Source organism: Acipenser ruthenus, chromosome 10 (genome assembly GCF_902713425.1).
Source record: "Acipenser ruthenus chromosome 10, fAciRut3.2 maternal haplotype, whole genome shotgun sequence".
In the NCBI taxonomy this organism is placed as follows: domain Eukaryota; kingdom Metazoa; phylum Chordata; class Actinopteri; order Acipenseriformes; family Acipenseridae; genus Acipenser; species Acipenser ruthenus.
The window spans coordinates 14,943,482-14,966,488 of record NC_081198.1 but is presented as its reverse complement, the minus strand read 5'-3'; the positions used below and the strand labels follow the sequence as shown (position 1 = coordinate 14,966,488).

The following is a 23,007-nucleotide window of genomic DNA, read 5'->3' as shown; positions in this document are numbered from 1 at the left end:
GAACATTCTGTCACATCCATATCTTGATATCCAACAGGCAACTATAAAGTGCAGTAACAGCAACACCAGTATCTGGTTTAGTTTGTAAATAGTACAGCAGTACAGCCATATCAGATTCTTAATAAAGAAAGGTAGCAGTATCAAGTTTCTTTACCACTTTGGACAGCAACAATTTGCCACCAGGGGGTGCTGTTTAATCACTGGCAAACAAGTTGGAGTTTTTGTCAAGAAAATTATATTGGTCTCTGAAGAGCTTATACAATGTCGATGTCTACTCCAAGTGACTCGCTATCCTTTCAAAATCCTATGTAATGCATTAGAAAAATACTGATGGGTGTACTTGATTTTAAATTCTACCTCATCAGCTATAAAAAGATGACAGGGAAATATGAATTACATTCTTTACACATCCATTTTATATTGTGTCCATAGTTTATGCTTAAGTTTTATTTGAGCTATTAATGGTCAAATAATAATAATAATAATAATAATGTACACCCAACTGTGCATAATATAAGGCTGCAATTCTATCGAGGGTTTAAGGTGGCATATAAAACACAAGAGCACTACCTCGAGTGATTTATCAGTGTCACCAGAAACCAGAGCCAGAAGTGTTGCCTTACATGTACAGTTTTGGTGTATATTATTATGTGTTATTCCTGGTGACAGAACAGACAGAAATTGTAGAAGTGTTGAGAATAACATTGTAGAACAAGTTAATTTTTTAACAATTCAAAATTCAGTAATTTTTTATTGTATAAACTTTTTTTCAACCCTAACATGATGAGTTTCAAATCAGGGTCAGCCTTGTAACCTGAGTCAAAATGTAAAACCTGCTGCCAGCAAGGCGAACGAGCAGTAACATTTTTGAAGTGACACTTTCTGGTTGTTCTCGATCACGTGACAAACGTGTTCTCCAATCGGCTTTTGAGGAACCGCCTGCTCATTATTTCAAACATTTTGCAATGTGTCTCGCGGAGACAGTTGCACGGAAAAAAGTTGTAAAGTGGCAAAAAACGACAGATTAAAAAAAGATAAGCGTTTGTTTATATAATTATATAAGAATGAGTTTTCTGGAATCTCGCATAGTCACTCCGGGTCCATACAGGGCTACTAAATTGGTAAGAATGAGCTTGTTTTTTTTGTTTTTTGTTTTACTATGTATTCTGTAAGGCCTTTTGTATGTTATTATATTGTATTGTTTATTTTTTAAAAGTCACGGTGCCAGCATTGCTTTGGGATATCTATTTTGTTGTTCGGTTCATTTGAATTCAATCTTATCTACGACAAGGGAGTCATTTAACTCCTTCCTTTCTTCTTCCTGTGCTATTTAAACGAGATCACTTATCTGATAAGCTACCAGAATTTACGGTGGTATAAAATTTAGAATGCACGTTCCACAGATTTGCTTATTGTTTTGATTAATTGAGTTCACTATTAACTTATCATAAGGACAGATGCAGTCTTCTAATGGGTGGTATAAAATGCATGTAGATTAAGTTTAGTAAAACAAAAGTTAGCGGAAGCACGAATGAATACATTTCAACCAATGTGCAGTGCCGTGGCGTGATTTGTATACACTAATCCGGTTTCTTTTTGTTCTTTTGTTTGAAAGCACTGCCTAAACCTAAACTGCGCTGTAACAAAACTGTATAAAAGCATTCACGTGTAAACAATAGCTGGGAGCGATAGTGTAGTTGCTGTATTTATTCTCTGGAGTTTCTGAAAGCAATTAGCATGCAATTGGAAACGACAATGCATTTTAAGTGTAGAATGTGAAATACAGTTTACATTAATATGTTAAATTGCATGACTAAAAATCTGTCCATTGTAAACATGAAAAAATATATACTGTATTGACGTTGAATAGTGCATTCCACTAAATGTCCAACATTTATCTTTTCTAGGATAATGACAATTATACAGTTCATTTTGGTTGTGGGAAAAAAAAAAATCCATACAGCATATATTTGGCAGATTTTGTGTGACTTGATCCTGTATATTCAGTTAATTGCACATTCAAGGATATTTCCTATGTTTAAATAGAAATGTGTTAAGAACAACCAGACAAATGGAGAAATCAAATGCACAATTCAATTAATGGCTACATTTTGGAATTTGTGTATTAATGTGTTTTTGTTGTTCTATCTAACTCAATAACTTTTTTTTTATTTTGCAGTGGAATGAAGTTACAAAGCTGTTCAGGGCTGGGATGCCTCTAAAAAAACACAGACAGCACTTCCGAGTTTATGTCTGCTGTTTTACTGCAGCGTCAGCTGTGGACTGGTTACATGAACTGCTAAAAAGCAACAGTAATTTTGGTCCAGAAGTTACCAGACAACAAACAGTGCAGCTGCTGAGAAAGTTCCTGAAGAACCATGTGATTGAAGATGTGAAGGGGAGATGGGGCTCAGAAACCCTGGAGGATAATAGCCAGCTCTATAGGTGCCTACATATTATTATAATGTTACAAAAACAGGAAGGGAAATAAGACTCCCATGAATAGCAGTTTAAGCCGTTCCAGGCAGTCTTACCCCCTGCAGGGGATGAAATCACTGGTTGGAGGATGTAGTGGAGGTGATTGTATATCCCACTTTCCATTTGTCCATATATCTGGACCGGTTATCCAATTGTGGTGAAATTTGTAATGAACATTAACATAAGCTATTGTATCAGACATGTATCTTGAGAACACAAGAAGTTATTCCACATACTATAAATCAGTCATACTTTACCATGATACTAACCCCTCATTTGCCTACTTGATGTATTAATCTGTACATGCGGTTTATATGTGTCATGGACATCAACTTCTTTGGTATGTTTTATTGGGACCAGATAGTGGTCCAGTAATAGATTTAATATCCATTACAGGAGGTGTCCAAAAAATGAACTGTTTCTCAATTACTTTAATAGAGACCACAAACAATCCCTTTTAAATGTATTTTTTCTTTCCTAGATGGGTATTCCAAGAAATGTCTTACAACTACTTTAATAAGTACAAAATGCATAAGAAAGAATGATTTTTTAAAAGTTATCTCTGGCTACAAAGTTTTAATGTCATTTTTATTAGGTGTAATTCAGTTGTTTAAATAAATGTGCACATGGGAATTTACTTCCAGAATGTATACATTTTGTTAAGTTTAATATTACTGTATGCTATGATTTAATATGATGACTCCACTCCCTTGGTAATGCATTTCAGTTTTCATCCAAGAATAACAAAAGTTAATTTCAAATCATACATTTTTCCACTGTGAGATTTAATGTAGGTTTTCAGACAGTACAAAGGTCAGTCATGTGCAATGCAAACGTCATTTCAATTAAAAAGTAAGAGTAAGTTGAAACATTTTAGTTATGTTGACAAACCATTTTATAGTTTTGTATCTTGAATCAATTTTACAGTTCTTCCCTTGATATGCCGTACTTTCTGCTTGGTCATTAGGTTTCCTCCAACATCACCCTTGAAGGCAATTCCAAATCGCCCCCTGCTTGCAAGAAAAAAAAGTGTAAATGGTTTAATAAAGGATAAAGATGGCTTTTTTAAATTCCCTCACCTGAAGAGAAGAAGCTCAAAGAAGTACGAGGACCAGGAACTCCGGGTAAGAGTCTACAAAATAATTGTTGTTGGTCAAGTGATGCATTATAATACATGTTTGGGTTTACTTCTGTCTAAGAACATCTAACTTGTATGTTCTTATTGTTGAAGGTGCATTGCAATAAACCTTGTAATATCATTTTAGGAAAATACAGAGCCAGTAAGTAAAGCAGAGCCAATGGAAGTCGCTGAAAAGGTGCCACAAGTGCACAGAAGAGAAATTACACAGGAGGATATAGATGATGTTTGGAGAAATATTACTCTAACACAGTATGTTGAAACACTTTTTTTTTTATATGGTAGTTGATGCAGATTAACTATTGGTCGATGTTTACTGTATGTGTTTTACTTTAGTTTGCAGAAAACTTTGGGTCTGACCTCACTGGAAGAGGTCCTAGACCCAGCACAAGTTAACCCTCATCACATTGTGTACAACATGACTAACATCAACAAGCATGGTGTTGTCACGTTACAGGACAAATCGGGTAAGATGAGATTTTGCCGTCTTTTTGATTGTTTAATATTATTGAAAATGTGTAAATCTGTGTATGTAGAACTTGAAAGTGTGTTTTTGTAAATAAATATAAGTTGCATTGTTTTCTTTTCTGGTTCTTGTAAGATACTTGCCTAGCAATGTTTCCCCAATAGAAGCTAAACTGTAATAAGAAGTTCCTGCTTGTGCAGGTACCATTTAATAAACTATTTTTGGATTGAATAGAGGGTACTCTGAATGTTCATGGAATAACAGAAGGGTTGTGGGGTTGTTGGGTCCATCCTTGTGAGTGATTTCCATTACACGAGAGTAGATGTTAAAACTTCATGCTGATTTGAACTCGGCTCTCGCCAAGATAAGCACCAACTAAGACGTAGCTTTTTTATTATTATTATTTACTTCTTAGCAGACGCCCTTATCCAGGGCGACTTACAATTGTTACAAGATATCACATTATACATTATATCACATTATACAGATATCACATTATTTTACATACAATTCCCCATTTATACAGTTGGGTTTTTACTGGAGCAATCTAGGTAAAGTACCTTGCTCAAGGGTACAACAGCAGTGTCCCCCACCGGGGATTGAACCCACAACCCTCCAGTCAAGAGTCCAGAGCCCTAACCACTACTCCACACTGCTGCCCAGTAAACTAATGTGATCCATATGTGTCTCCATCCATTTACGTATTTTGTTTATGTACCAAGTACAATGTATGGAAAATGTAAATCTAAAAAAATTGCTAATTTCAGAGAATTACTTGTATCAAGCTCCTCATCTGCTTAGGAACAGTTGTATTTGAAAAAATACTTAAAATATATATAGAGGATACTGAATGATCATTCGTGGTATACAGTTTTGCCACAGGAGGATGTCCCAGTAAATCACGAGCCACGACAAACTGAAAAACTACTAATAGGGTGTTCAAACATAGTTTTAGATTTAATCAGAAAAAGGATTTTATTTATCAGTTTTAATCTAATTTACAGATATCTGAAACAATGTTTTTTAAACCATTAAAAAGGCCTTTTTAATGTGCAAAAATCAGCTAATTTAACCAGAAGTTAAAATGATTATATTAAAATTCTAGTAATGCTTTATTCACAGCATGTCAAAATATGATCATTAAATGTATGAGTGCCCCAATGACCCAAACTGCCCCATCAAGTTACTGGAGATTATATATATATGGACTTGAACCGGCGATGTCCAGGCTAGTGCGCATCCTGCACTCCACGCAGAGTGCCTTTACTGGATGCGCCACTCAGGAGCCCCCCCAAATTCTAATTTTAATTGTGCTGTAACATTGAAGTATAAAAACAAGAAGACCCTCCACATTGGGCATTACCAAGCAATTTATTTATTTCACTCTGAAGTGTTGAATAGGAAAAAGTTATAGAAGTCAAACCTGTACTGTTTTTTCTTTAGGGGACCTCCCTCACTGGGTATTATCTGCTATGAAGTGTTTGGCAAACTGTAAGTACCACAAGTATCATTATAAATATTGATATTATTATGTATCCTATTATTCTAGCAATACCTTATCAATTAAGTTGTGTTTAGTATTAATGTTGCTCTTCTGATTTTTCTTTCTTAGGGCCAAAGTACGATACAAGCCAGCCATCTTATCCTGGCTTTGAAAGGGATGTTTTCAAAACAGTTTCAGATTATTTTCTGAATCTTCCTCAACCGCTGCTTGCATTTGAATTCTATGAACTTTTTGTGAATATCTTGGGTATGTGTGTGTATTTTCAATATCTCTGTAGGCCACCCTGTTCAATATGGTTATAAAATAGCCATCCTCTAAACTTGATATCATTTTCTGTTTGTCATAACATCTTGGTGAATTTATAGCACCCCTGCAACCTCAATAGAGCTGTACCCTGAAACTGTCCCCATGCAACACTCCACCCAACGAATGTAATAAATAAATCCGTAAGAAATGCAACATAAAACAAATATGCTATTTCTTGCGTCCCCAGGGGTAACAGGTTAATGGTTACACTGTGGTTTACCAGCTGTACTTGGAGAGAACACATGTTTGAGAGCTCTATTGAGATCACAAGGGTGCTTTTACTTTGAGTTTTAAAGTCCCCACTATGTGATCGCTGTCATTCTAAACAACTAGAATACATTAGTTGTAACATTTCATAATAAACCAAGATGCTTTCCAATTTAATGCAAACGTTTTGAAATATGTAAATATGTGTTACTTTAAGATAGCAACCAACTGATATTTTCCCTCTGCATGTGGTTTTATGACTAAGCTTGTTTTTTTGTTTGTTTAAACTAACCATGCACTTGTGTGTGTGTGTGTGTGTGTGTTTGTTTATTGTATGTACCAGCTGTTTGTAAAACGTTCCACTTAACTTGCTGTGTGTCTTCAAAACTTATTTTATCTTATTTGGTTTTCTGCTAGTTTTGTGCGGTTACATCATGGCCCCAAAAACAAGACAAGGAAAACGTAAAAACAAAGATGAACCTTGCAGTCCTCGGCCATCAAAAACGCAGAACTTAAGCAATGTTATCACCTTCAAATCAACTGAATGTTTATTACTGAGTTTAGTCTGTAAAGGTGCTTTAGAGGATAATCAATCCCCACAGCACGATGAAGTGTTTTCTGATGAGACTGGAACAAGGGAACAGATGCTGCAGAAAGGCTGTGCAAGGAGAATACAGCAGAACAATCCAGCTAGCAGAAGAGCCAGTGACGCAATGGGAGGTAGCTGTCAAAATCTCTCCTCCTTTCCCATGCCAGCTAGATTTAGGAAAAGGTGCTATTCTCTGGAAGGCATCATGGATGTTTCAGTTGAAGGTCCTTCCAGAGACAATTCACAGTGTCTCCTATTCCAGTCTGAAGACAATTTGGCCAGCACGAAATCTAACTCTTATTCTATGATTGACAGTTCTTCTGATGCTGTCTCCACTTTGTCCTCTGTTTCTTCATGTACTAGTGACGGATGCCAAAAAGATGATTTACCATACAGAGGGCAATCAGCCACTCCTTGCATGCTGTCTCGGGGATTTCAAGCTGTAACACGACCACTAATAAGCAGATCAGCCAGCATTGGCAATTCTCTCGATATTGGCCAACTTCATGAGAGAACCGGTAGTTGCTTTAGCATAAATGTTCCTGTAGCAGAAATAACCATGAAACCAGATTTTTCTTCCAACATTGAACTGAGGAGACCCAGTTTAGCTGCCTCCAGGAAAGATGGCTGTATGAGCTCTAAATATGCAGCTATGAACAGACGATGTCTAAGCACCTTGGAACTTTCTAGAAACTCTTCTACCACTGCATCGTCCTTGTCCACTTTTGCACGAAGTGTCAATGCTGATGAAAGTAAGGGTTATGCTTAACATTGCATGCAATGTGTTCTGTTTTTGCTTGTTATTTATTTGAAATCTCTTTTTTGCTTGTGTGCATTGTGGCTGTTACTTCAAAACAATATTAAGCATGCTTTAATATCACTGAAATTTTACAATAACCTCATTTTCATGAATACTTTTTTTTAAATATGAAAGGCATAGGGCACAGTGAAAACCTAAAGACTTCACAAAGTAGCAGAGTTTGATTCTTAGGCATATTACACTTATCTGGGATATATAATTTCACGCAGGTGAAATCCAGTTTGAAATATGCTTGTTTTTTTGTTTTTTTTGAGTAAAAATATTTTTATTTCAAGGTCTTTTGCAGCCTCATTTGGAAAGGGTTGCAATTGAAGCACTGCAACTATGCACCCTTTTACTACCTCCAGCCAACCGGCGTAAACTCCAGCTGCTGATGCGGATGATATCTCGAATGAGTCAGAATGTAGATATGCCACGGCTTCATGATGCTATTGGAACACGAACTTTGGTGAGGGCATTAGGATCAGGAGCCACAAACCTCAATGATCAATATTCCAAATAGGGATGCCATTCATTGTGTGTCGATGAATCGTGATTCTTTACATGACATATCCTATCGTAATAGAGGTATGTATACTTTGTATCACGATACAAGACCACCAAGTAGTTGTTGAAATGAAGAATAAGTGTGTTTATATGGTTATATGGTTGGTATGAAAACATACTCTTCCTCATTCATTTTTTGTCTTTTAACAAAATAGTCTATCATTACATGTTCATTTGATCGTATTATTCTTCTTACAAGTAGCCTGTCAGGACCATCTCATGTATCATGATACATATCATATCACAACCTGCATACAGAGGTACATATTGTATCACAACGTTTGCATATTGTTGCACTCTTGTATCATTACACCCCAGATTGCAAGGCTGCACAATTTGATGGTAGATGAAAGAGAAGGAATACCACAAATCAAGTTAGCATTTCTTCAGAGGTATTCACTTTGCAATTAATTTCCTTTGGAAAAATAAATCTGACCACAAGGTGCCTCTAACTTTTCAGATGGTGCAGACATTCTCCCGTTGTGTATTATGCTGTGAAGAGGAAGTTGATCTTGATGAGCTCTTGGCAACAAGGTTGGTTTCCTTCTTAATGGACCACCACCAGGAGATTCTTCAAGTACCTGTTTACCTGCAGAATGCGGTTCAGGACCATATCAACTACCTCAAGAAAGTTCAGGTAGGGAATAAAAGTATTTTCTTACAGCACCTAGTTCTAGCACTGAGTATCTGAATCACAATTTATAATTCTTAAACACTAATTGTTTATACAATAATTTTTATTGAAGAGTGCATTTACCTAAAATGTATGAATAGTTCTGAACTGAAGTAAAAACTGAGTTGAACTGCAAGAATGTTGGCTTGTTAAAAATTGCTCAGCAATTTCTTTCTTTACAAGGTGGCCCTAATGCAAAAACTGCACAGCTAGTTCCGAACAAATTTACAGCAGCACATTGACACCCTAAAATGTTAAAATAGTATTTTCAAAATACTAATGCTTGTTTCAGAGCCTCAATTAATCGGCTGTTTTATTTCAAAGAAATATGCAACGCCATGTTAAGTGTTTTTGTGTTGGTTTGTTTTAAGATTACATATCCAGAGACAGGTGTGAGTGCCACCTTGCCAATGTACTCCTTCTGCAGACAGATAAGCACTCAGGAATTTGAGCAACAGAAGTTATCTGCCTCCCAAGCTGCCATAGCTGATCTGCTGGAAAGCCTCCTCAAAGATAAAAATCTCTCTATTAAGGACAAAAAGAAGAAGCTTAAGCAGGTAAGGGAAAAAAATCAGTTAATATAATTGTAATATGGTAAACTGGATTAACGATTCACCCACTCCCACCACCCTCTAAGCATTACTTGATGATTTTATATATTTATTTTTACTTCAATGTATAAAAGTTTTAAATAGGGATCCAAAGTTGAGAATAGTGAGTTATCTTTTATGTGTGGCTTACAGTATGGATTGGACTAATGTTAGTATAAACATGTTAAAGAATATGTTAATTTTCCCAATTATTAACCTATACTTGTCATCTTGATAGTTTCAGAAAGAATATCCGGAAATCTACCACAATCGTTTCCCGACCACAGAAAGAGAAGCCCAACTTTTTGTTGACAAACCAAAAATCAAGCCTCCAATGCTGATAGCTATGAAGAAGCCCAAAATACTTGGCATGCGAAACTGAAGGTGGACTGTTTAAAAGAAAAATCTACTCCTGAGGAATAGACCCCTTTACAGCTGAATAAAATTGATATTGTGATGAACTGTACTGTACAATGGAAATCCTAGAACAGGTGCAGATTACTTGAGGATCAAGACTAGAGGCAGTGCTTTCCATATTTAATCTAAATTATAATATTTTAGAAGTGTTTTGTTGAGTTTTTTTATTTTATTTATTTAATGTATTTGTCTTTTAAAGCAAAGGCGTGCTTGCTTTGTAGATCTTGTCTAGTAGAAAATATGATGGACTATATTGACCATTGCAGTTAGTCTGAAGGGAGTAAAGCCCCCTAAGCGCATTAACCAACCAACCAACCAACAAATTAATAGCCGAAAGTTAAATGATTTCTCTTTCTTATGTATTGAATTTGCACTTTTTATCTGTTTTATACTTGGTTAAATTTAAAATGTTCTGATGTGTTTTTTTTTTTTTTTTTTTTCCCCCCACCATTACTTAATGCCTGGGGTGTCTATTTCTAAACTTTATGATGTGTATTCACATGGAAGCAATCATTTTATAAATGGTAGTGGACTCCTCAGGTAACCCTCATTTCTATTCAGCCCCTCATTTTGTTATCCAAACCCTCTGAACCCTCTGAACCTGTTATAATGCGGTTGTCAGGGTCCGTAATTAGGAGACAGTGTTATTTGTGTTTCACCTTATAACGAATATTGACATTTTTGCTCCTGAAATGATTTACAATGGCCAAATCAATATTTTGTTGTACCGTGGAAAATGAAGGAAGGAGATGCACACAATTTGCACGGTTTATTGGGACGATTATTCACAGCCTGTTAGCCTGGGCCACACCAAAAACAACAAACAGTCTTTCACTCGCACAGTAGCACATTCACACAGCAGCTTGTCTCACTTTTAATGCAGCGCATTTTTTTCTTCGAGCAGCACTCTTGGAGTCAATCTTACCAAGAAAACCTTTTAGCCATCCACGCAATGTAGATTCTGCAATATTTATGTCTTTTGAAACTGCTGCTTTAAGTTTCACCTTTTCTTACTCTGTCCACTGCATCGAGTTTCATTTTAACAGAGAAAGATTTTCGTTTTTTGCTGTCTGCTGTGCTTCATACTGTATATCTAGAACGTTCACCCAACGTTTGCGAGTCAAATTGCAGTATGGGGGAAATGGGAGCCACAACCTTACTGCGTTATAACCGATTCTATTGCCTGTATTTGTACATAAAATGTTAAATCATTAATTTAAAGTATCGCAGACATACTTGTTTACAGTTTTCTTTACCCTGCTTGTCACTGTTTGTCTTTACAGCCACAACTGTACAAAAAAAGGATCTGAACAATTGGATAAAAATGAAATATATATTTTGATAAACTAGTGTCAGCTTTTTCTGTAAGCAGCTACATTGTGTGGTACAAACTAAAATTGATTTTGAGTTAATTTTTGAGTTAACATTGACATTGGATGCTTTGCGTTTTTTTTTTGGTTCACAAAAATGCCAGTATGTAGTTTTTAAAAGAAAATCATTTGATATTTATGTAATATGGTTCTTTAGCAAAAGCTAATGCAGATGCTGATTAATTTTAAGGACTTTTTTTTTCCATGATAATAAATCCTTAAATGAATGTATTGAAAACTAGCTGAAGGCTTGTTATGACTTTTGAACCATATTGGATCTGAGCCAGATGGTTAAGTTCATGATGAAAAAGCACCTACAGACTACTTATTTAGTTAATGTATGCACAGTTTCCATACTCTGACTGTGATTCATAAACACACGGGACTAATTCAAGCCTCCATCTTAGTTAAGCAAAACCAGGCAACCAGAGTCTTACTTGAAAATATATTTAGTAGGTCTCTGACTGGCTCACCTGATAAAGGCACATGTGGTGTGCAGGATGAGTTCTAGTCGGGAATGCACATTTGCATTCCACAGGGAGTGTCATAGGCAATGGTACGCCTGCCGCTTAGAAAGGAAAAAGTGGCCAGCAGACACCTGCAGGGCCAGCCTTTGTTGTTGAGTTGGAATCTGTTTAAAATTAGGAGGGGCTATGACCCAAAAAATGTTGGACTGGTTCCCCAAACCTTATACAAATGGTATTATTGCTAAAAATTCAAAAGAAATCTCTTCTGCTGTTCTGAATCAATTGTAAGGTAACAGGAAAAGGTTGATAGAGGGGGAAACAAATCAAAATCACCCTACAATTTGCCCATGGGTTTCAAGCCAATCCAACAAATATCACAATGAGATATAGGGACAACCAATTCCCCTCACTGTATAGGAATCAAGACAAACTGCTCTTTGCAAAACTGTTATGTAGCTGTTTTTGTCTTTGCCTATGTTTGCTCCCGTGGCACTGAGTCTTTCCAACAATTGTCTTTTCTTTGTAATACTGCAGGTCAATGTTCTATTTTCTACCCTGCTGTAGGGTATCTTTTATATAGCAGATTTTTATATCAATATTGGTTAGTTGTAGGGTGATGGGGGCAGCAGTGTGGAGTAGTGGTTAAGGCTCTGGACTCCTGACCGGAGGGTTGTGGGTTCAATCCCAGGGGGGGCACTGCTGTTGTACCCTTGAGCAAGGTACTTTACCTAGATTGCTCCAGTAAAAACCCAACTGTATAAATGGGTAATTGTATGTAAAAATTATGTGATATCCTGTAATAATTGTAAGTCGTCCTGGATAAGGGCGTCTGCTAAGAAATGTAATAATAATAATAATGTTTACCACCTGCCCAATATACCGGTCATCTTGGCATTTTCCTGATTGCTTCAAAACGGTTCTGGATGAGGATCCCATAAAAAAAAATTTAAAAAATCATTGTTGGATCTTACATTATTTCCAATCATATTATTCTGGCTTGGTACAATATGATGTACAGAGCTTTGTATCATATTTGATATAGACAAGTGGTTAAGAGAAATAGTAATCTCTGCTTTGGATTTGTATTAATCCATTGAAATACTGCGTTCACCATTAACAACCCTCGAATGTCTCTTTCCCAGGAGCACTTGTATACACAATACAGTCATTGTCCTTACACATGTCTTTGCTAATCTTAAAATATTTCTGCCTCAATGAATTATTCTGGTGTTATGCAGTGGTGTTAATCTCCTAAACATTTCTATATAACAATTACACTGCAAGTGAAGACAAAGTTCTCACTGCACATGTAACCTTCCACTACCTGTTCTTATTTTATTTCACACACTTTGATTTTAGATTTTTACAGGTGGACCTGCTGTTTTTCCAACTTGTGTCAGAAATTGTATCGGGAATAATCCAAGGTGCACCATAATAGTAAAATAATTTGCCATGCAGTATGAAAGTAAGGCTCATTGGCTTTCATTTGCAGGCTTTATTGATTGAATATCTACTGAACAGTTCATTGGATTTTTACTTCTTAAGTGTTGCCTTTTTCATGATGAAATTGTAATGAATAGTTTATAATGTATGGATTTATTTTCAAATCAATTTTTTTTCCCAAAGAGCATCTCAGTATCAATATACTTTGTGCTTTTCACTAGAATGAGATGTGATTCTTGATACTGTCATCTAGTAAGAAGTATGGAAATACATCTTTGTGCACAATAGTTATCTTACCCCTGTTGCAGGGTAAGGTTCATATCAGCTGGAAGAATTAAAATAATAAGGAATGGGTACTTGGGGTTGAATACCATGGTAACGTGAGACAAAATGAACAGATTCACAACTAGCATGATGTAATTCGAAAGCAGGTCCTAAGCATAACAAAGACATTTGCTCAACAATAAGAATTCATGTCTGTCCACCCGCTGAAGATTGTGACAAGATCAGAAGAAAGGAAACAAAAAGCTGGTTAATGGAATTGCTGTCTGACCCTGTCATCTGACTTTAACAAATAAATACAATTCGGAGTACAATGGTGTTAATCTAAAAAGCAGCCCTGTTGATGATGAATGAAGTATTACTATCTATGTTCTCTGTCATTTCAAAATGAATCTTCAGCCACCAAAAAAGCTAAATAAGAAACAAGAACTAATATATTTTAAATTAAATGCCAGAACAACATTGGCAATGATTTAATGTGACAGCAAATTCACAAGGTATTAAAATTGTTCTACAGAAGGAAGCTGGCATGGAAATGTTCTTCAAAATGGTCTGTATAGTATTCAGCACTTTTGTTCCTCCTGAAACTTCAGGAATATAAATACACCTGACAAACAATCAGATGTCTCACCTACTGTGACAAGGAGATTAATCTTTTATATACTACAGAATGCTTTTGAGGGATTTGCATAACATATCAAATACATTAGTCATGTGAGGGATAGCCCATTTGAAATAAAAAAATGTGCTGCACATGGCAGGGGGGTCACTATTGTGTCCCATGTCTGTATCGACACATAATAGTTTAATCCCAACACCGTATTCTCCTGACTTCTCCTGCGGGGGGTAGGGGTTCAAAGAAGATTATTGTGTGAGAAGCCAATTTAAGCCGAGAAACAGCTTCTGAGCACAAAGGCATTTTTGTGCTCTTCTGTCTTCTGATTGGCTCCTTTAACTCATTAAGATTGTGAATAGGTAATGGAACCCCCAGTATAAAAAACAGAAAATGCCCACACAGGCAGATTTCTCTACCAGTCTTCAGAGCAAGTGTGTGCAGAGTGAAAGCAGGAAAATGTGTAGCCGGTGAGTTTGTTAACCTTCCTTGTACTAGTCTGCCAACTTTTATGGGTACTATACATTTAAATCCTACAAATGTCCGTGGCTAAATACAAACCTTACCAAAAATATACCGCAGTTTTACTCCAGTGAACTAAGTATAATGACTTGTTTTGGTTACAGCAGTTTTGCAATGCTGCAAAAGGACTACAATACAACTTCTGCACATTTGTTGTCAAGGAATTATTTGTTAAGATCATAATAGGTGGGTTCTAATATATATAATTATAATACAGAGTAACATAAGGACACTCAAGTTGTTTGTTATTTTTAATTTTGTAACATTAACTTATTATGTGTTCTTAACTTAAGATAAGGTAAAACTGCAAATAGTCTACATGTTTAAAGACAATAATATACCTATTACTGTTTAGGTTAAAACAAAAAGTTGCCTTTGTATACTGTGGACCCCACTACCACAGTGCTTGTTTGATACCATTATGTGTGAACTAAAATGTTTCCAATTGAATTCATGTGAAATAAGCATACATTTACATTCAATACTCATATTAGTGAGATCTTAAATCATGATTAATTAATATTAGTGTTTGGGTTAGTTATGAATTATTACAATTTAATTTTAATTTAATAGAAATTAATATGCTAGTTTATGTATAATTGCACTTATTATAAAATGTTAGACTTATTTTTGTACTTAATATGTTAGTTTAATACAGAATCAATATTGTTACATTTTAACTGTACCTTCTACACAGCTGCTAACGACAACCAATCCCATTAACACTTAAATCGAATCCTTCACTTCTAAGTAAAAGAGCCATACTGCAGAACTCAGTGATCCATATATGGCTCAGGGGTCATCCATTGGAATAACTCATTTGAAATCAGCCTTTAGCAACTCGCTTACAGGGGAAGATGAATTCCACATGAATTGTGTAGAGTATAGAGAGGACACACAATTGTTCTAAAGCGGTACAATTTCAATGTGTTTTTATACACTTGCAGAATTGAACATCCTGCTGGTGGCTACAAGAAGATATTTGAAACGGTGGAGGAGCTTGCTGAGCCATTGCCAGCTGTGGTTACAGGTCTGTCCTCCATTGTCCCTGTGCTGCAGTGGAATAGAGTGGAAACCAAAATGTTATAATGTATTAGTTACTGTTCCACGCGAAGCCTACACTCCCATAGGAGATAGGTGATGTTTCTTTAAGGGCTGTTAATACAACACATCCATTTTATGTTGTGCATCTTTATAAATTACAAAATATGCAGGAACTACGTGTCAGTTCCTTTTAATGGGATTCCTGGTCTGAACGGAATCGATGGAGGCGTCACAGCCAATATTAAGTATAGCTATAGGACATCATAAACTGAATTCAGGCCCTTGTCATATGCACTATAAGGCCCCTGCTTCATGGTTTAGTATACAGGCAGGTGGACAGTACTGTATGCAGCAATGGTATACGTATGTATGTTTTTGCTTTCAGGGGTAATTCCTCCCTGGTTAAAGGGCAGTCTGCTTAGGTTGGGGCCTGGTCTCTTCGAGATTGGTGAGGAGCAGTTCTATCATCTGTTTGATGGACAGGCCCTCTTTCACAAGTTTGATTTAAAAAACGGAGCAGTCACCTACCACCGAAAGTAAGTAAAGTGAAGGTCAAACCAGTACTGCTATCAAAAGGGTGAAGATTATAAAGTCATTTGGCCACTGCAGAGCCATGATATTTGGCATGTGCTACCACATGTATTGCATTAAAGTTATTGTAGCTAATAAAATAACTCCAGAAATCTTACCTATTTTTCACTTCTGTTAGCTACATGAGCCTCAAATGTGCAGTTTCTTGTTTATTTTGTGTTTTCTGGAATTGTCATCAAAGTTATTGGAAGTTCAAAAATGTGATTACAAAGCTCTTGAGCAATGAAAAAATAGCTTTATCAGTAGAGCTGAGTCTGGATCTAATTATCCTGTCTGCAAGCTAAAATTGCTTTCATACAGAAAAGCTCCCTGTTTTCCAGGAGAGAATGACGTTTCCTTCCTTTAAACATAAACCTTTTGCAATTTTACAAAACACAGGATGTGGCCACCTCATTAAGATTGGAGGTGTTCCCCTCAGCACTTAGGTAGTGCATTCTGAGTAAACCCTGCACAGGGTTGTGATCGATACGACTTTCTTATTAACTGCATTGAATGTTAAATAAGCATTTTCCTGCCACTGCTTAAGTAGGAGTTCATCAATCTTGAAGTTCAGAAAGAAACACAGAAATTATTCAAAATGGTGTTTTTGCTGTACTGACAACATTTTACTCACTTACATAAGTAGTTTAAATTGCGTAATGTCTTGTAAAAACACACACCTTTAAACGTTAACCCTCTGCTGTGTGTGTAGCTTTCAGATTTGTCCGAACTGATGCCTATGTGAGAGAATGACTGAGAACAGGATTGTCATCACTGAGTTTGGCACCTTTGCTTTCCCTGACCCATGCAAGAACATCTTTTCCAGGTTAATCCATATATTTGCTTCACCAGCGGAATAGCACAGAAGGCAAGGCCTTCCCCAATTCCGTAGTATTAATCCAATGTTGTCCAATCAAAATTTGGCTTCAGGGGCCATATTTTCCTCAAGTATTTCCTCCATTCTTCAATTACTATTTTTTGAAACAAGAAAAAAATCATGTTAATGTTACAAAATGAAAAACAAAACACATTGATAGTCCTTAATAGGACTTGAAATATATGGATGTTTGGTTCTAGTTTTACCTCTTTCAAAAAATAGCAGTTAATTAAAAACTGTAAGCGCTTGGAAAATATGCTCCTGGTCTACACCAAATTTTGAACTTGCATTGACGTAATCGTTATGACAAGGGGGTGCAGAGGATTAACGCTTCATGCTGGTGTAGGTTTTTCTCCTATTTTAAAGGTGTGGAAGTGACAGACAACGCACTGGTCAATGTGTACCCTGTAGGGGAAGATTTCTATGCCTGCACAGAAACCAACTACATTACAAAAGTCAACCCAGAGACTCTGGAAACAATCTCAAAGGTAGCTCCTTTTTCCATATGAGATGATGTTTTAAAAGAATGCTGCTGTAGTACTTTTCAGTAGCATTAAACTTCATTTTAATCCTGCCGGTTGTGTTACCGTTACATTTTAATTGAGATTCCTTGAATGTTTAAAATACTTCAGGACATATTTTCAAAGAGGTTAATCATGTCTTAATTCCTCATTTTTTAAAGGAAAAAAAACACCTTTTGGTTTTACATAATTAATATCAATGATCTAAGTAATGTAATCACAGATCTCTGAAGCACGCTGAACCTCTCAAGCTGTTTTTTTTTCAGTTTTGCACTTCAATGTTGATTTTTTTGAAAGTTTATAATTTCAAAAAACTTTCAAAAAAAGATAATTATAGACTGGAGACAGTAAACACCTTGTAAATGTGGCTCTTTATATTTTAATGTGTATTACCCTAAAAATCTAAATTCGCTCTGCAGTGATCCTCACAACTGAAATAAACAGAGCAGAGCACGTAAACTCATTTCGTATTGTGTTTAGAATCCAAAGTGCCAATGTGTTTGTTTATCCCTTCAACCAGGTGGATCTGTGCAACTATGTCTCCATCAATGGAGTGACTGCTCATCCCCACATTGAGAATGACGGCACTGTGTAATATTGGAAACTGCTTTGGGAAAGGCTGTTCAATTGCCTACAATCTGGTCAAGATCCCACCCACCCAGAAAGGTCTGCTTTTGTTAACAGGAGTAACTTCATAGTATACACAACCCTGCCAGATAGAGGGTACAGCCTTTAAAAAAAAGAAATCGTACTAAGATCATTTAGTACATATTAATTTGCTGGGTTTCTGAAAGCTCTTGTTTTCCGTGCTACCTGGTGATGTCAACAAACAAGTAATACAAGATTATAGGGGTGCTAACCAAATCTATTTTCTTAACACATAGCAATAGCAATGTTATCACTGCCCCACACTCCCTTTTCTTCTGTTTAAGATTTGTTTTGGTCTTTGCTTATATTTTATACTTCAATTTCAAAAGAAAGCTCTAGATGAACAGTTGTTGCTCTTGCTTCCTGGTACCTAATCACTTGTGTTGTGGTACAAACTCACTCCAGTGGCAAAGCTGCAGTCAAACCATGTGACCTACAGCAAAGGTACCAGAATTCAGCAGTAATCTCTATATAGCGTTGTGTTTGAAATATCTGCATATCCTGAATAAACGTAAAAAAGCAAGTGAAGAACCAAAAGAATCTCAGAACAGTAAAAACACAGTAATACAATAACCAGTAATAGTGTATCTCTAATAATAATAATAATAATAATAATAATAATAATAATAATAATAATAATAATAATAATACAGTACTAATAATAACCAGTAATAATGAAGTAATAATATCAATGGTACTAATGAGAGATACAAAATGGATTCTAAAGCCCTGGTTAGAACTCCTTTAAGTTCTGTATGATCAACGACATAGCCAGGGCAGTTTAATGAGGAAGCAGCCTCTTTTAAAAACTGAAAGCCTCGTTTATTGTGCAGACAAAGTGGATCCACTGGAGAGGATGAAGGTGGTTGTGCAGTTTCCCTGCAGTGACAGATTCAAGCCCTCTATGTGCACAGGTTAGTTTGTTAAATGTTGATCGGCTGTCTATTGGAAAACTGGATTCTTGTCAGGCAGGTAATTAGTTACTAAACACATTTAACATTTTTTTGTTTTTTTCTCCAAAAAAGCATTCATTCAATATTACTATCTGCAATATTTTTATGAATATATTAAAACAAAAATTTGAACAACAAAACAGCAAATGTGCGAATGCCCCATGCTTACTCATTTTTTAACAGTAAAGATTTCAGTTTCCTTTCACAAGAAATTGGTCAATTTGAATTGGCATTTTGGAATAAAAGCCTTCATCTATCTGGGCTGGAATCCCCTACGCAATGCAGACTACTTTAGAAAGAATGCCCGTCCAGATGATTTAGCAGTCTTACAGACTTCATTGTCCAGGATAATGGGACCTCCTGACATCTTGTTATGGAAGTGTGGGAACGTGCCACTCAATCACCTGGGAAACACTTGGGCCTGACAGTGGAAAAGCAGGCTGATTGCACCTCTTTCTAGTGTGCAAATAAAATGGAAGTACTGTATAGTGTCTTCACAGCTCGTCATTCCCTCACCTCCAAAATCACTACAAATACAACGAAACTTACCTGGATTGTTAAAGGGTTTTAAATGCCTGGGGTCTCTGATGGCTCATCTGGTAAAGGCACAACTGCATGGTGTGCAGGGTGAGTCATGCAGTCAGGGGAGCGTAGGTTTGCGTCCTGGCTGTGTGAACATTGGCTCTGGCGCTCTTGCAAAATCGCCAGGGACTTATTAAAAGAATATATTTTACAGTACACTAAAGACTAAGCAGAATGTGACAAGTTTTTTAATTCAATTGATCTGTTTAAATTCGTAGTAAAGGATCCAAGCAAATATTCAGTGCATGTTAGTCTCTTGAGTCTATTTCTGTCAGTTAAAAAATATCAAAAAACTCAGTTAATATTCCAATAATTTAAGTGATAGCATTATTTACATCCACTGCTGTTTAGATCAACTGATTAGACCCCCAGATGTGCTGTCAGACATATTCATGTTCTTAATATACAAATCTGAATATTGACTGCTTACATAGTTTTTCAGTTCTCTTACTCCTAGTGCGATAGAAGCTGTGGTATATCAAAGGATGCATCTGCTTGTATTCACAGTTTTGGAATGTCAGAAAACTATTTTGTGCTTGTGGAGACGCCGGTGAAGATCAACCTGCTGAAGTTTTTGTCTGCGTGGAGTATTCGAGGAGCCAACTACATGGACTGCTTTGAATCCAATGAAACAATGGGGGTAAGAAACCGTCCTCTCCAAATACCTGCTATGGCTACTCAACCCACTGTGTGTCACTTACTTTACATGTAATTACATTCCAGCTCCTTTCCTTACTATTTACTTAACGTCCGTGGTACAGACTGCTATAAGAATAGGAACTGCATAATTAAAATGTAATCCTTGCGTAAGTAACTCAGTTATGTTTTGGTAGTTTGCGCCACTCGTAAGCAAATTAATACACATTATTATTATTACAATGTGTACTGCAGAGGGCAGTGGAAACACAGCTTCACTCATTTTGGTTTCTGTGTTTCCCTTGCAGCTTTTGAATTCCCACAGATCAACTATAAGAAATTTTCCATGAAAAAGTACACTTATGCATATGCACTGGGACTGAACCACTTTATTCCAGATAGGGTAGGTAAAATGTTTTACTCTTGCTTAGTTTATTGGGTGCCGTGGGATAAATGGGAAGTCTTTCCATTTCTAATAGATTGGCCTTTAAACATGCTATTCATGGGAGCATGTATACTATGTATGTACCTACTGCACAAATCCAGGCAAAAATGCCTTTGCCACAGCTGGTACAATAGATTCCTGTTATAAGTAATGCCTTTTAGCTTAGTGCTGAACTCAGAAAACATTATCTCCTGCAGAGAATGCTTAACCATTCTCAATAGGAGACCTCAATGAAACCGATTCCTGCATTGGAAGGAACAGCATAGTGCTCATTGAGAATGGTTCCCAGAACGCAGCTTTACTTTGAAAGTAATTGTCCTTCCTGTTTCCTTTAGATTTGCAAGCTGAATGTAAAGACCAAGGAGACCTGGGTATGGCAGGAGCCGGACTCATACCCTTCTGAGCCCATTTTTGTGGCCACTCCTAATGCTGTAGATGAGGATGATGGTAAGATGAAGGGCTGTTAATTAACCTCTACTGCTATCTGGTAAAAACACAGAGCAGTATAGTAAAGCAGTCTGGAGTGCATTTTATTTCTATATAAAATCCATAACATTGTCTGCTTTGTAGACATCCAGGAAGCTCATATTAGCTCAATGTCTGTTGGTTACAAATTATTCTAAGTGCAAATTGATTTTCCCCCTGTGTTTTTATTTACTACGACTATACCTAATTAATAACCATTAGCCAATCAGGGTACTGCATTTCCAGACTTTATGTGTGGTCTATATATCTCTGCGTAAAGGTGCTTTTTCACAACTGGTTCTCCAAGTTTAAACGTAATTCCGTAATAGAATCGATTTTGGATTGATACCAAAGGTAATGAATATTTATTTGATACTGTACCTCATACAATACGCTATAAAACCAACGATCATCCAGAACTATAAAACACTGGTATGTGTAGTAACACGTTAAACAAACATTCAGCGCATCTGTTTCAACTAGAGGTCTTTCTATGAAGACATTGAGAAGACTAGTTGAAATGCTTGCTGCAGAATTACATTAAAAAAAAAAAACTTGTATGTTTGTAATTCAGCAGGTCTACACTTGAACAATGACACTACAAAATGTGATTGTATACCCTTATACTGCTGTATGTCTAACTGCTCTGTTTCTCGTAGGGGTCATATTGACAGTAGTAGTGACTCCTGGTGCTGGGCAGAGACCAGCATACCTTCTGATTCTAAATGCCAAGGACCTGACTGAAGTGGCCCGGGCTGAAGTGGAAACCATTATTCCTGTCACATTTCATGGAATGTATAAGCCATAGGAAGACAAAGAAACACAGGAACTACAATGGCAATGGTGTGAGTTGGCTCCAGTAGACAAAACCATGTTAATGTATTTCTGCTTCCTCATGATTTAATGCAGATTGTAAAATGTTTCTAGTCTGTTCAACTGCAATTGAACCTGCATGTGAATGTGGTGCCGTAAGCCTGAACTTAGGGGACATCCACTTCAGAGCAAAGGGGGACTATAGCCTATAGGACTGATTTAAAATGACAATGAGTTAAATGAAAGTTAGAATGCTAGTTAGAATGGACTGTTTTGTACTGTGCATTTTTTTGATGTTTAGGTATTGTAAGAAAACTAAAGGAAAATGTTTCAGTTATACTGCTGCTCTGCATATAAAAAGTATATACTGTATATTTTTTTCTGAACAAAATATATCTTCAGAATTGCATTATAATTACTGGTGATTTTTTTAGAATTGCAATATAAAAACGACTTAAGTTTACTGTCATCTTCTCTTGTTTTATTCACTTGCTTGCCATTTTTCTCAATGTTGTGAACTTCTGTTGTGAGCTGTTGTGAGCTGTTCAAAGGTATCCTGTAACCCAAGTTGCAATATTTTAGGTAAAACAGCATTCTTTGTATAGTACGGTGTTGTATTTAAATTGAAAATGTAGAGTGTTAGTAAAAATGTAAGTCTTGGATGAATGTTGACCATTCCAGAAACATAACGCAAATCAGTGTATGTCTAAATTAAATTCTTTAAACTCATTTTATTGTAAGTTTCCAAATCATTGCATTTTAAAATGTTTCCTTTTGCTTCTCTGGGTATGTAAAGTACACTTTCATGGGCTCCAGAGTGACGCAGCCAGTAAAGGCACTCCACCTGGAATGCAGGATGCACCCTATAGCTTGGAATCCAAGCTATGCCACTGCCGACCAGAGTTCTCAGGGGCGCGGCGCACAATTGGCCAAGCACTGCCCAGGCCGGGTAGGGGTTAGGTCGGCTGGGGGAGTCCTTGGCTCACCACGCACCAGTGTCCTGGCTGACGGCATTCGTTTCG

The 23,007-nt window shown here is 36.5% G+C and overlaps 2 protein-coding genes across 4 annotated transcripts; both read left to right on the top strand.

The window, feature by feature from the left end:
* The first annotated feature begins 867 nt into the window (after nt 1–867).
* LOC117411106 (DEP domain-containing protein 1A-like) lies at nt 868–11,080 on the top strand. Of its 3 annotated transcripts, XM_034018243.3 has the most exons (12): nt 868–1,121; nt 2,180–2,445; nt 3,446–3,602; nt 3,744–3,868; nt 3,953–4,083; nt 5,526–5,573; nt 5,695–5,832; nt 6,517–7,440; nt 7,784–7,956; nt 8,515–8,691; nt 9,099–9,284; nt 9,556–11,080. In XM_034018243.3, exons 1-12 carry the CDS (start codon nt 1,065–1,067, stop codon nt 9,697–9,699), a joined length of 2,526 nt encoding a protein of 841 aa, XP_033874134.3. In that variant the 5' UTR covers nt 868–1,064; the 3' UTR covers nt 9,700–11,080. The 3 variants fall into 3 exon arrangements, with proteins under 3 accessions (XP_033874134.3, XP_058887829.1, XP_058887830.1); XM_059031847.1 differs by lacking the exon at nt 6,517–7,440 and having other exon boundaries at nt 870–1,121; XM_059031846.1 differs by lacking the exons at nt 5,526–5,573; nt 5,695–5,832.
* Nucleotides 11,081–14,313: 3,233 nt separating this feature from the next.
* LOC117400257 (retinoid isomerohydrolase-like) lies at nt 14,314–22,714 on the top strand. The gene is given in 13 exon segments (XM_059031362.1): nt 14,314–14,379; nt 15,379–15,461; nt 15,861–16,011; nt 16,765–16,790; nt 16,793–16,871; nt 17,269–17,410; nt 17,964–18,034; nt 18,036–18,109; nt 18,925–18,997; nt 20,125–20,276; nt 20,571–20,665; nt 21,043–21,154; nt 21,832–22,714. Coding segments are annotated over 13 exon segments (1,218 nt in total). The 5' UTR covers nt 14,314–14,368; the 3' UTR covers nt 21,981–22,714.
* The last annotated feature ends 293 nt before the right edge of the window (nt 22,715–23,007 follow it).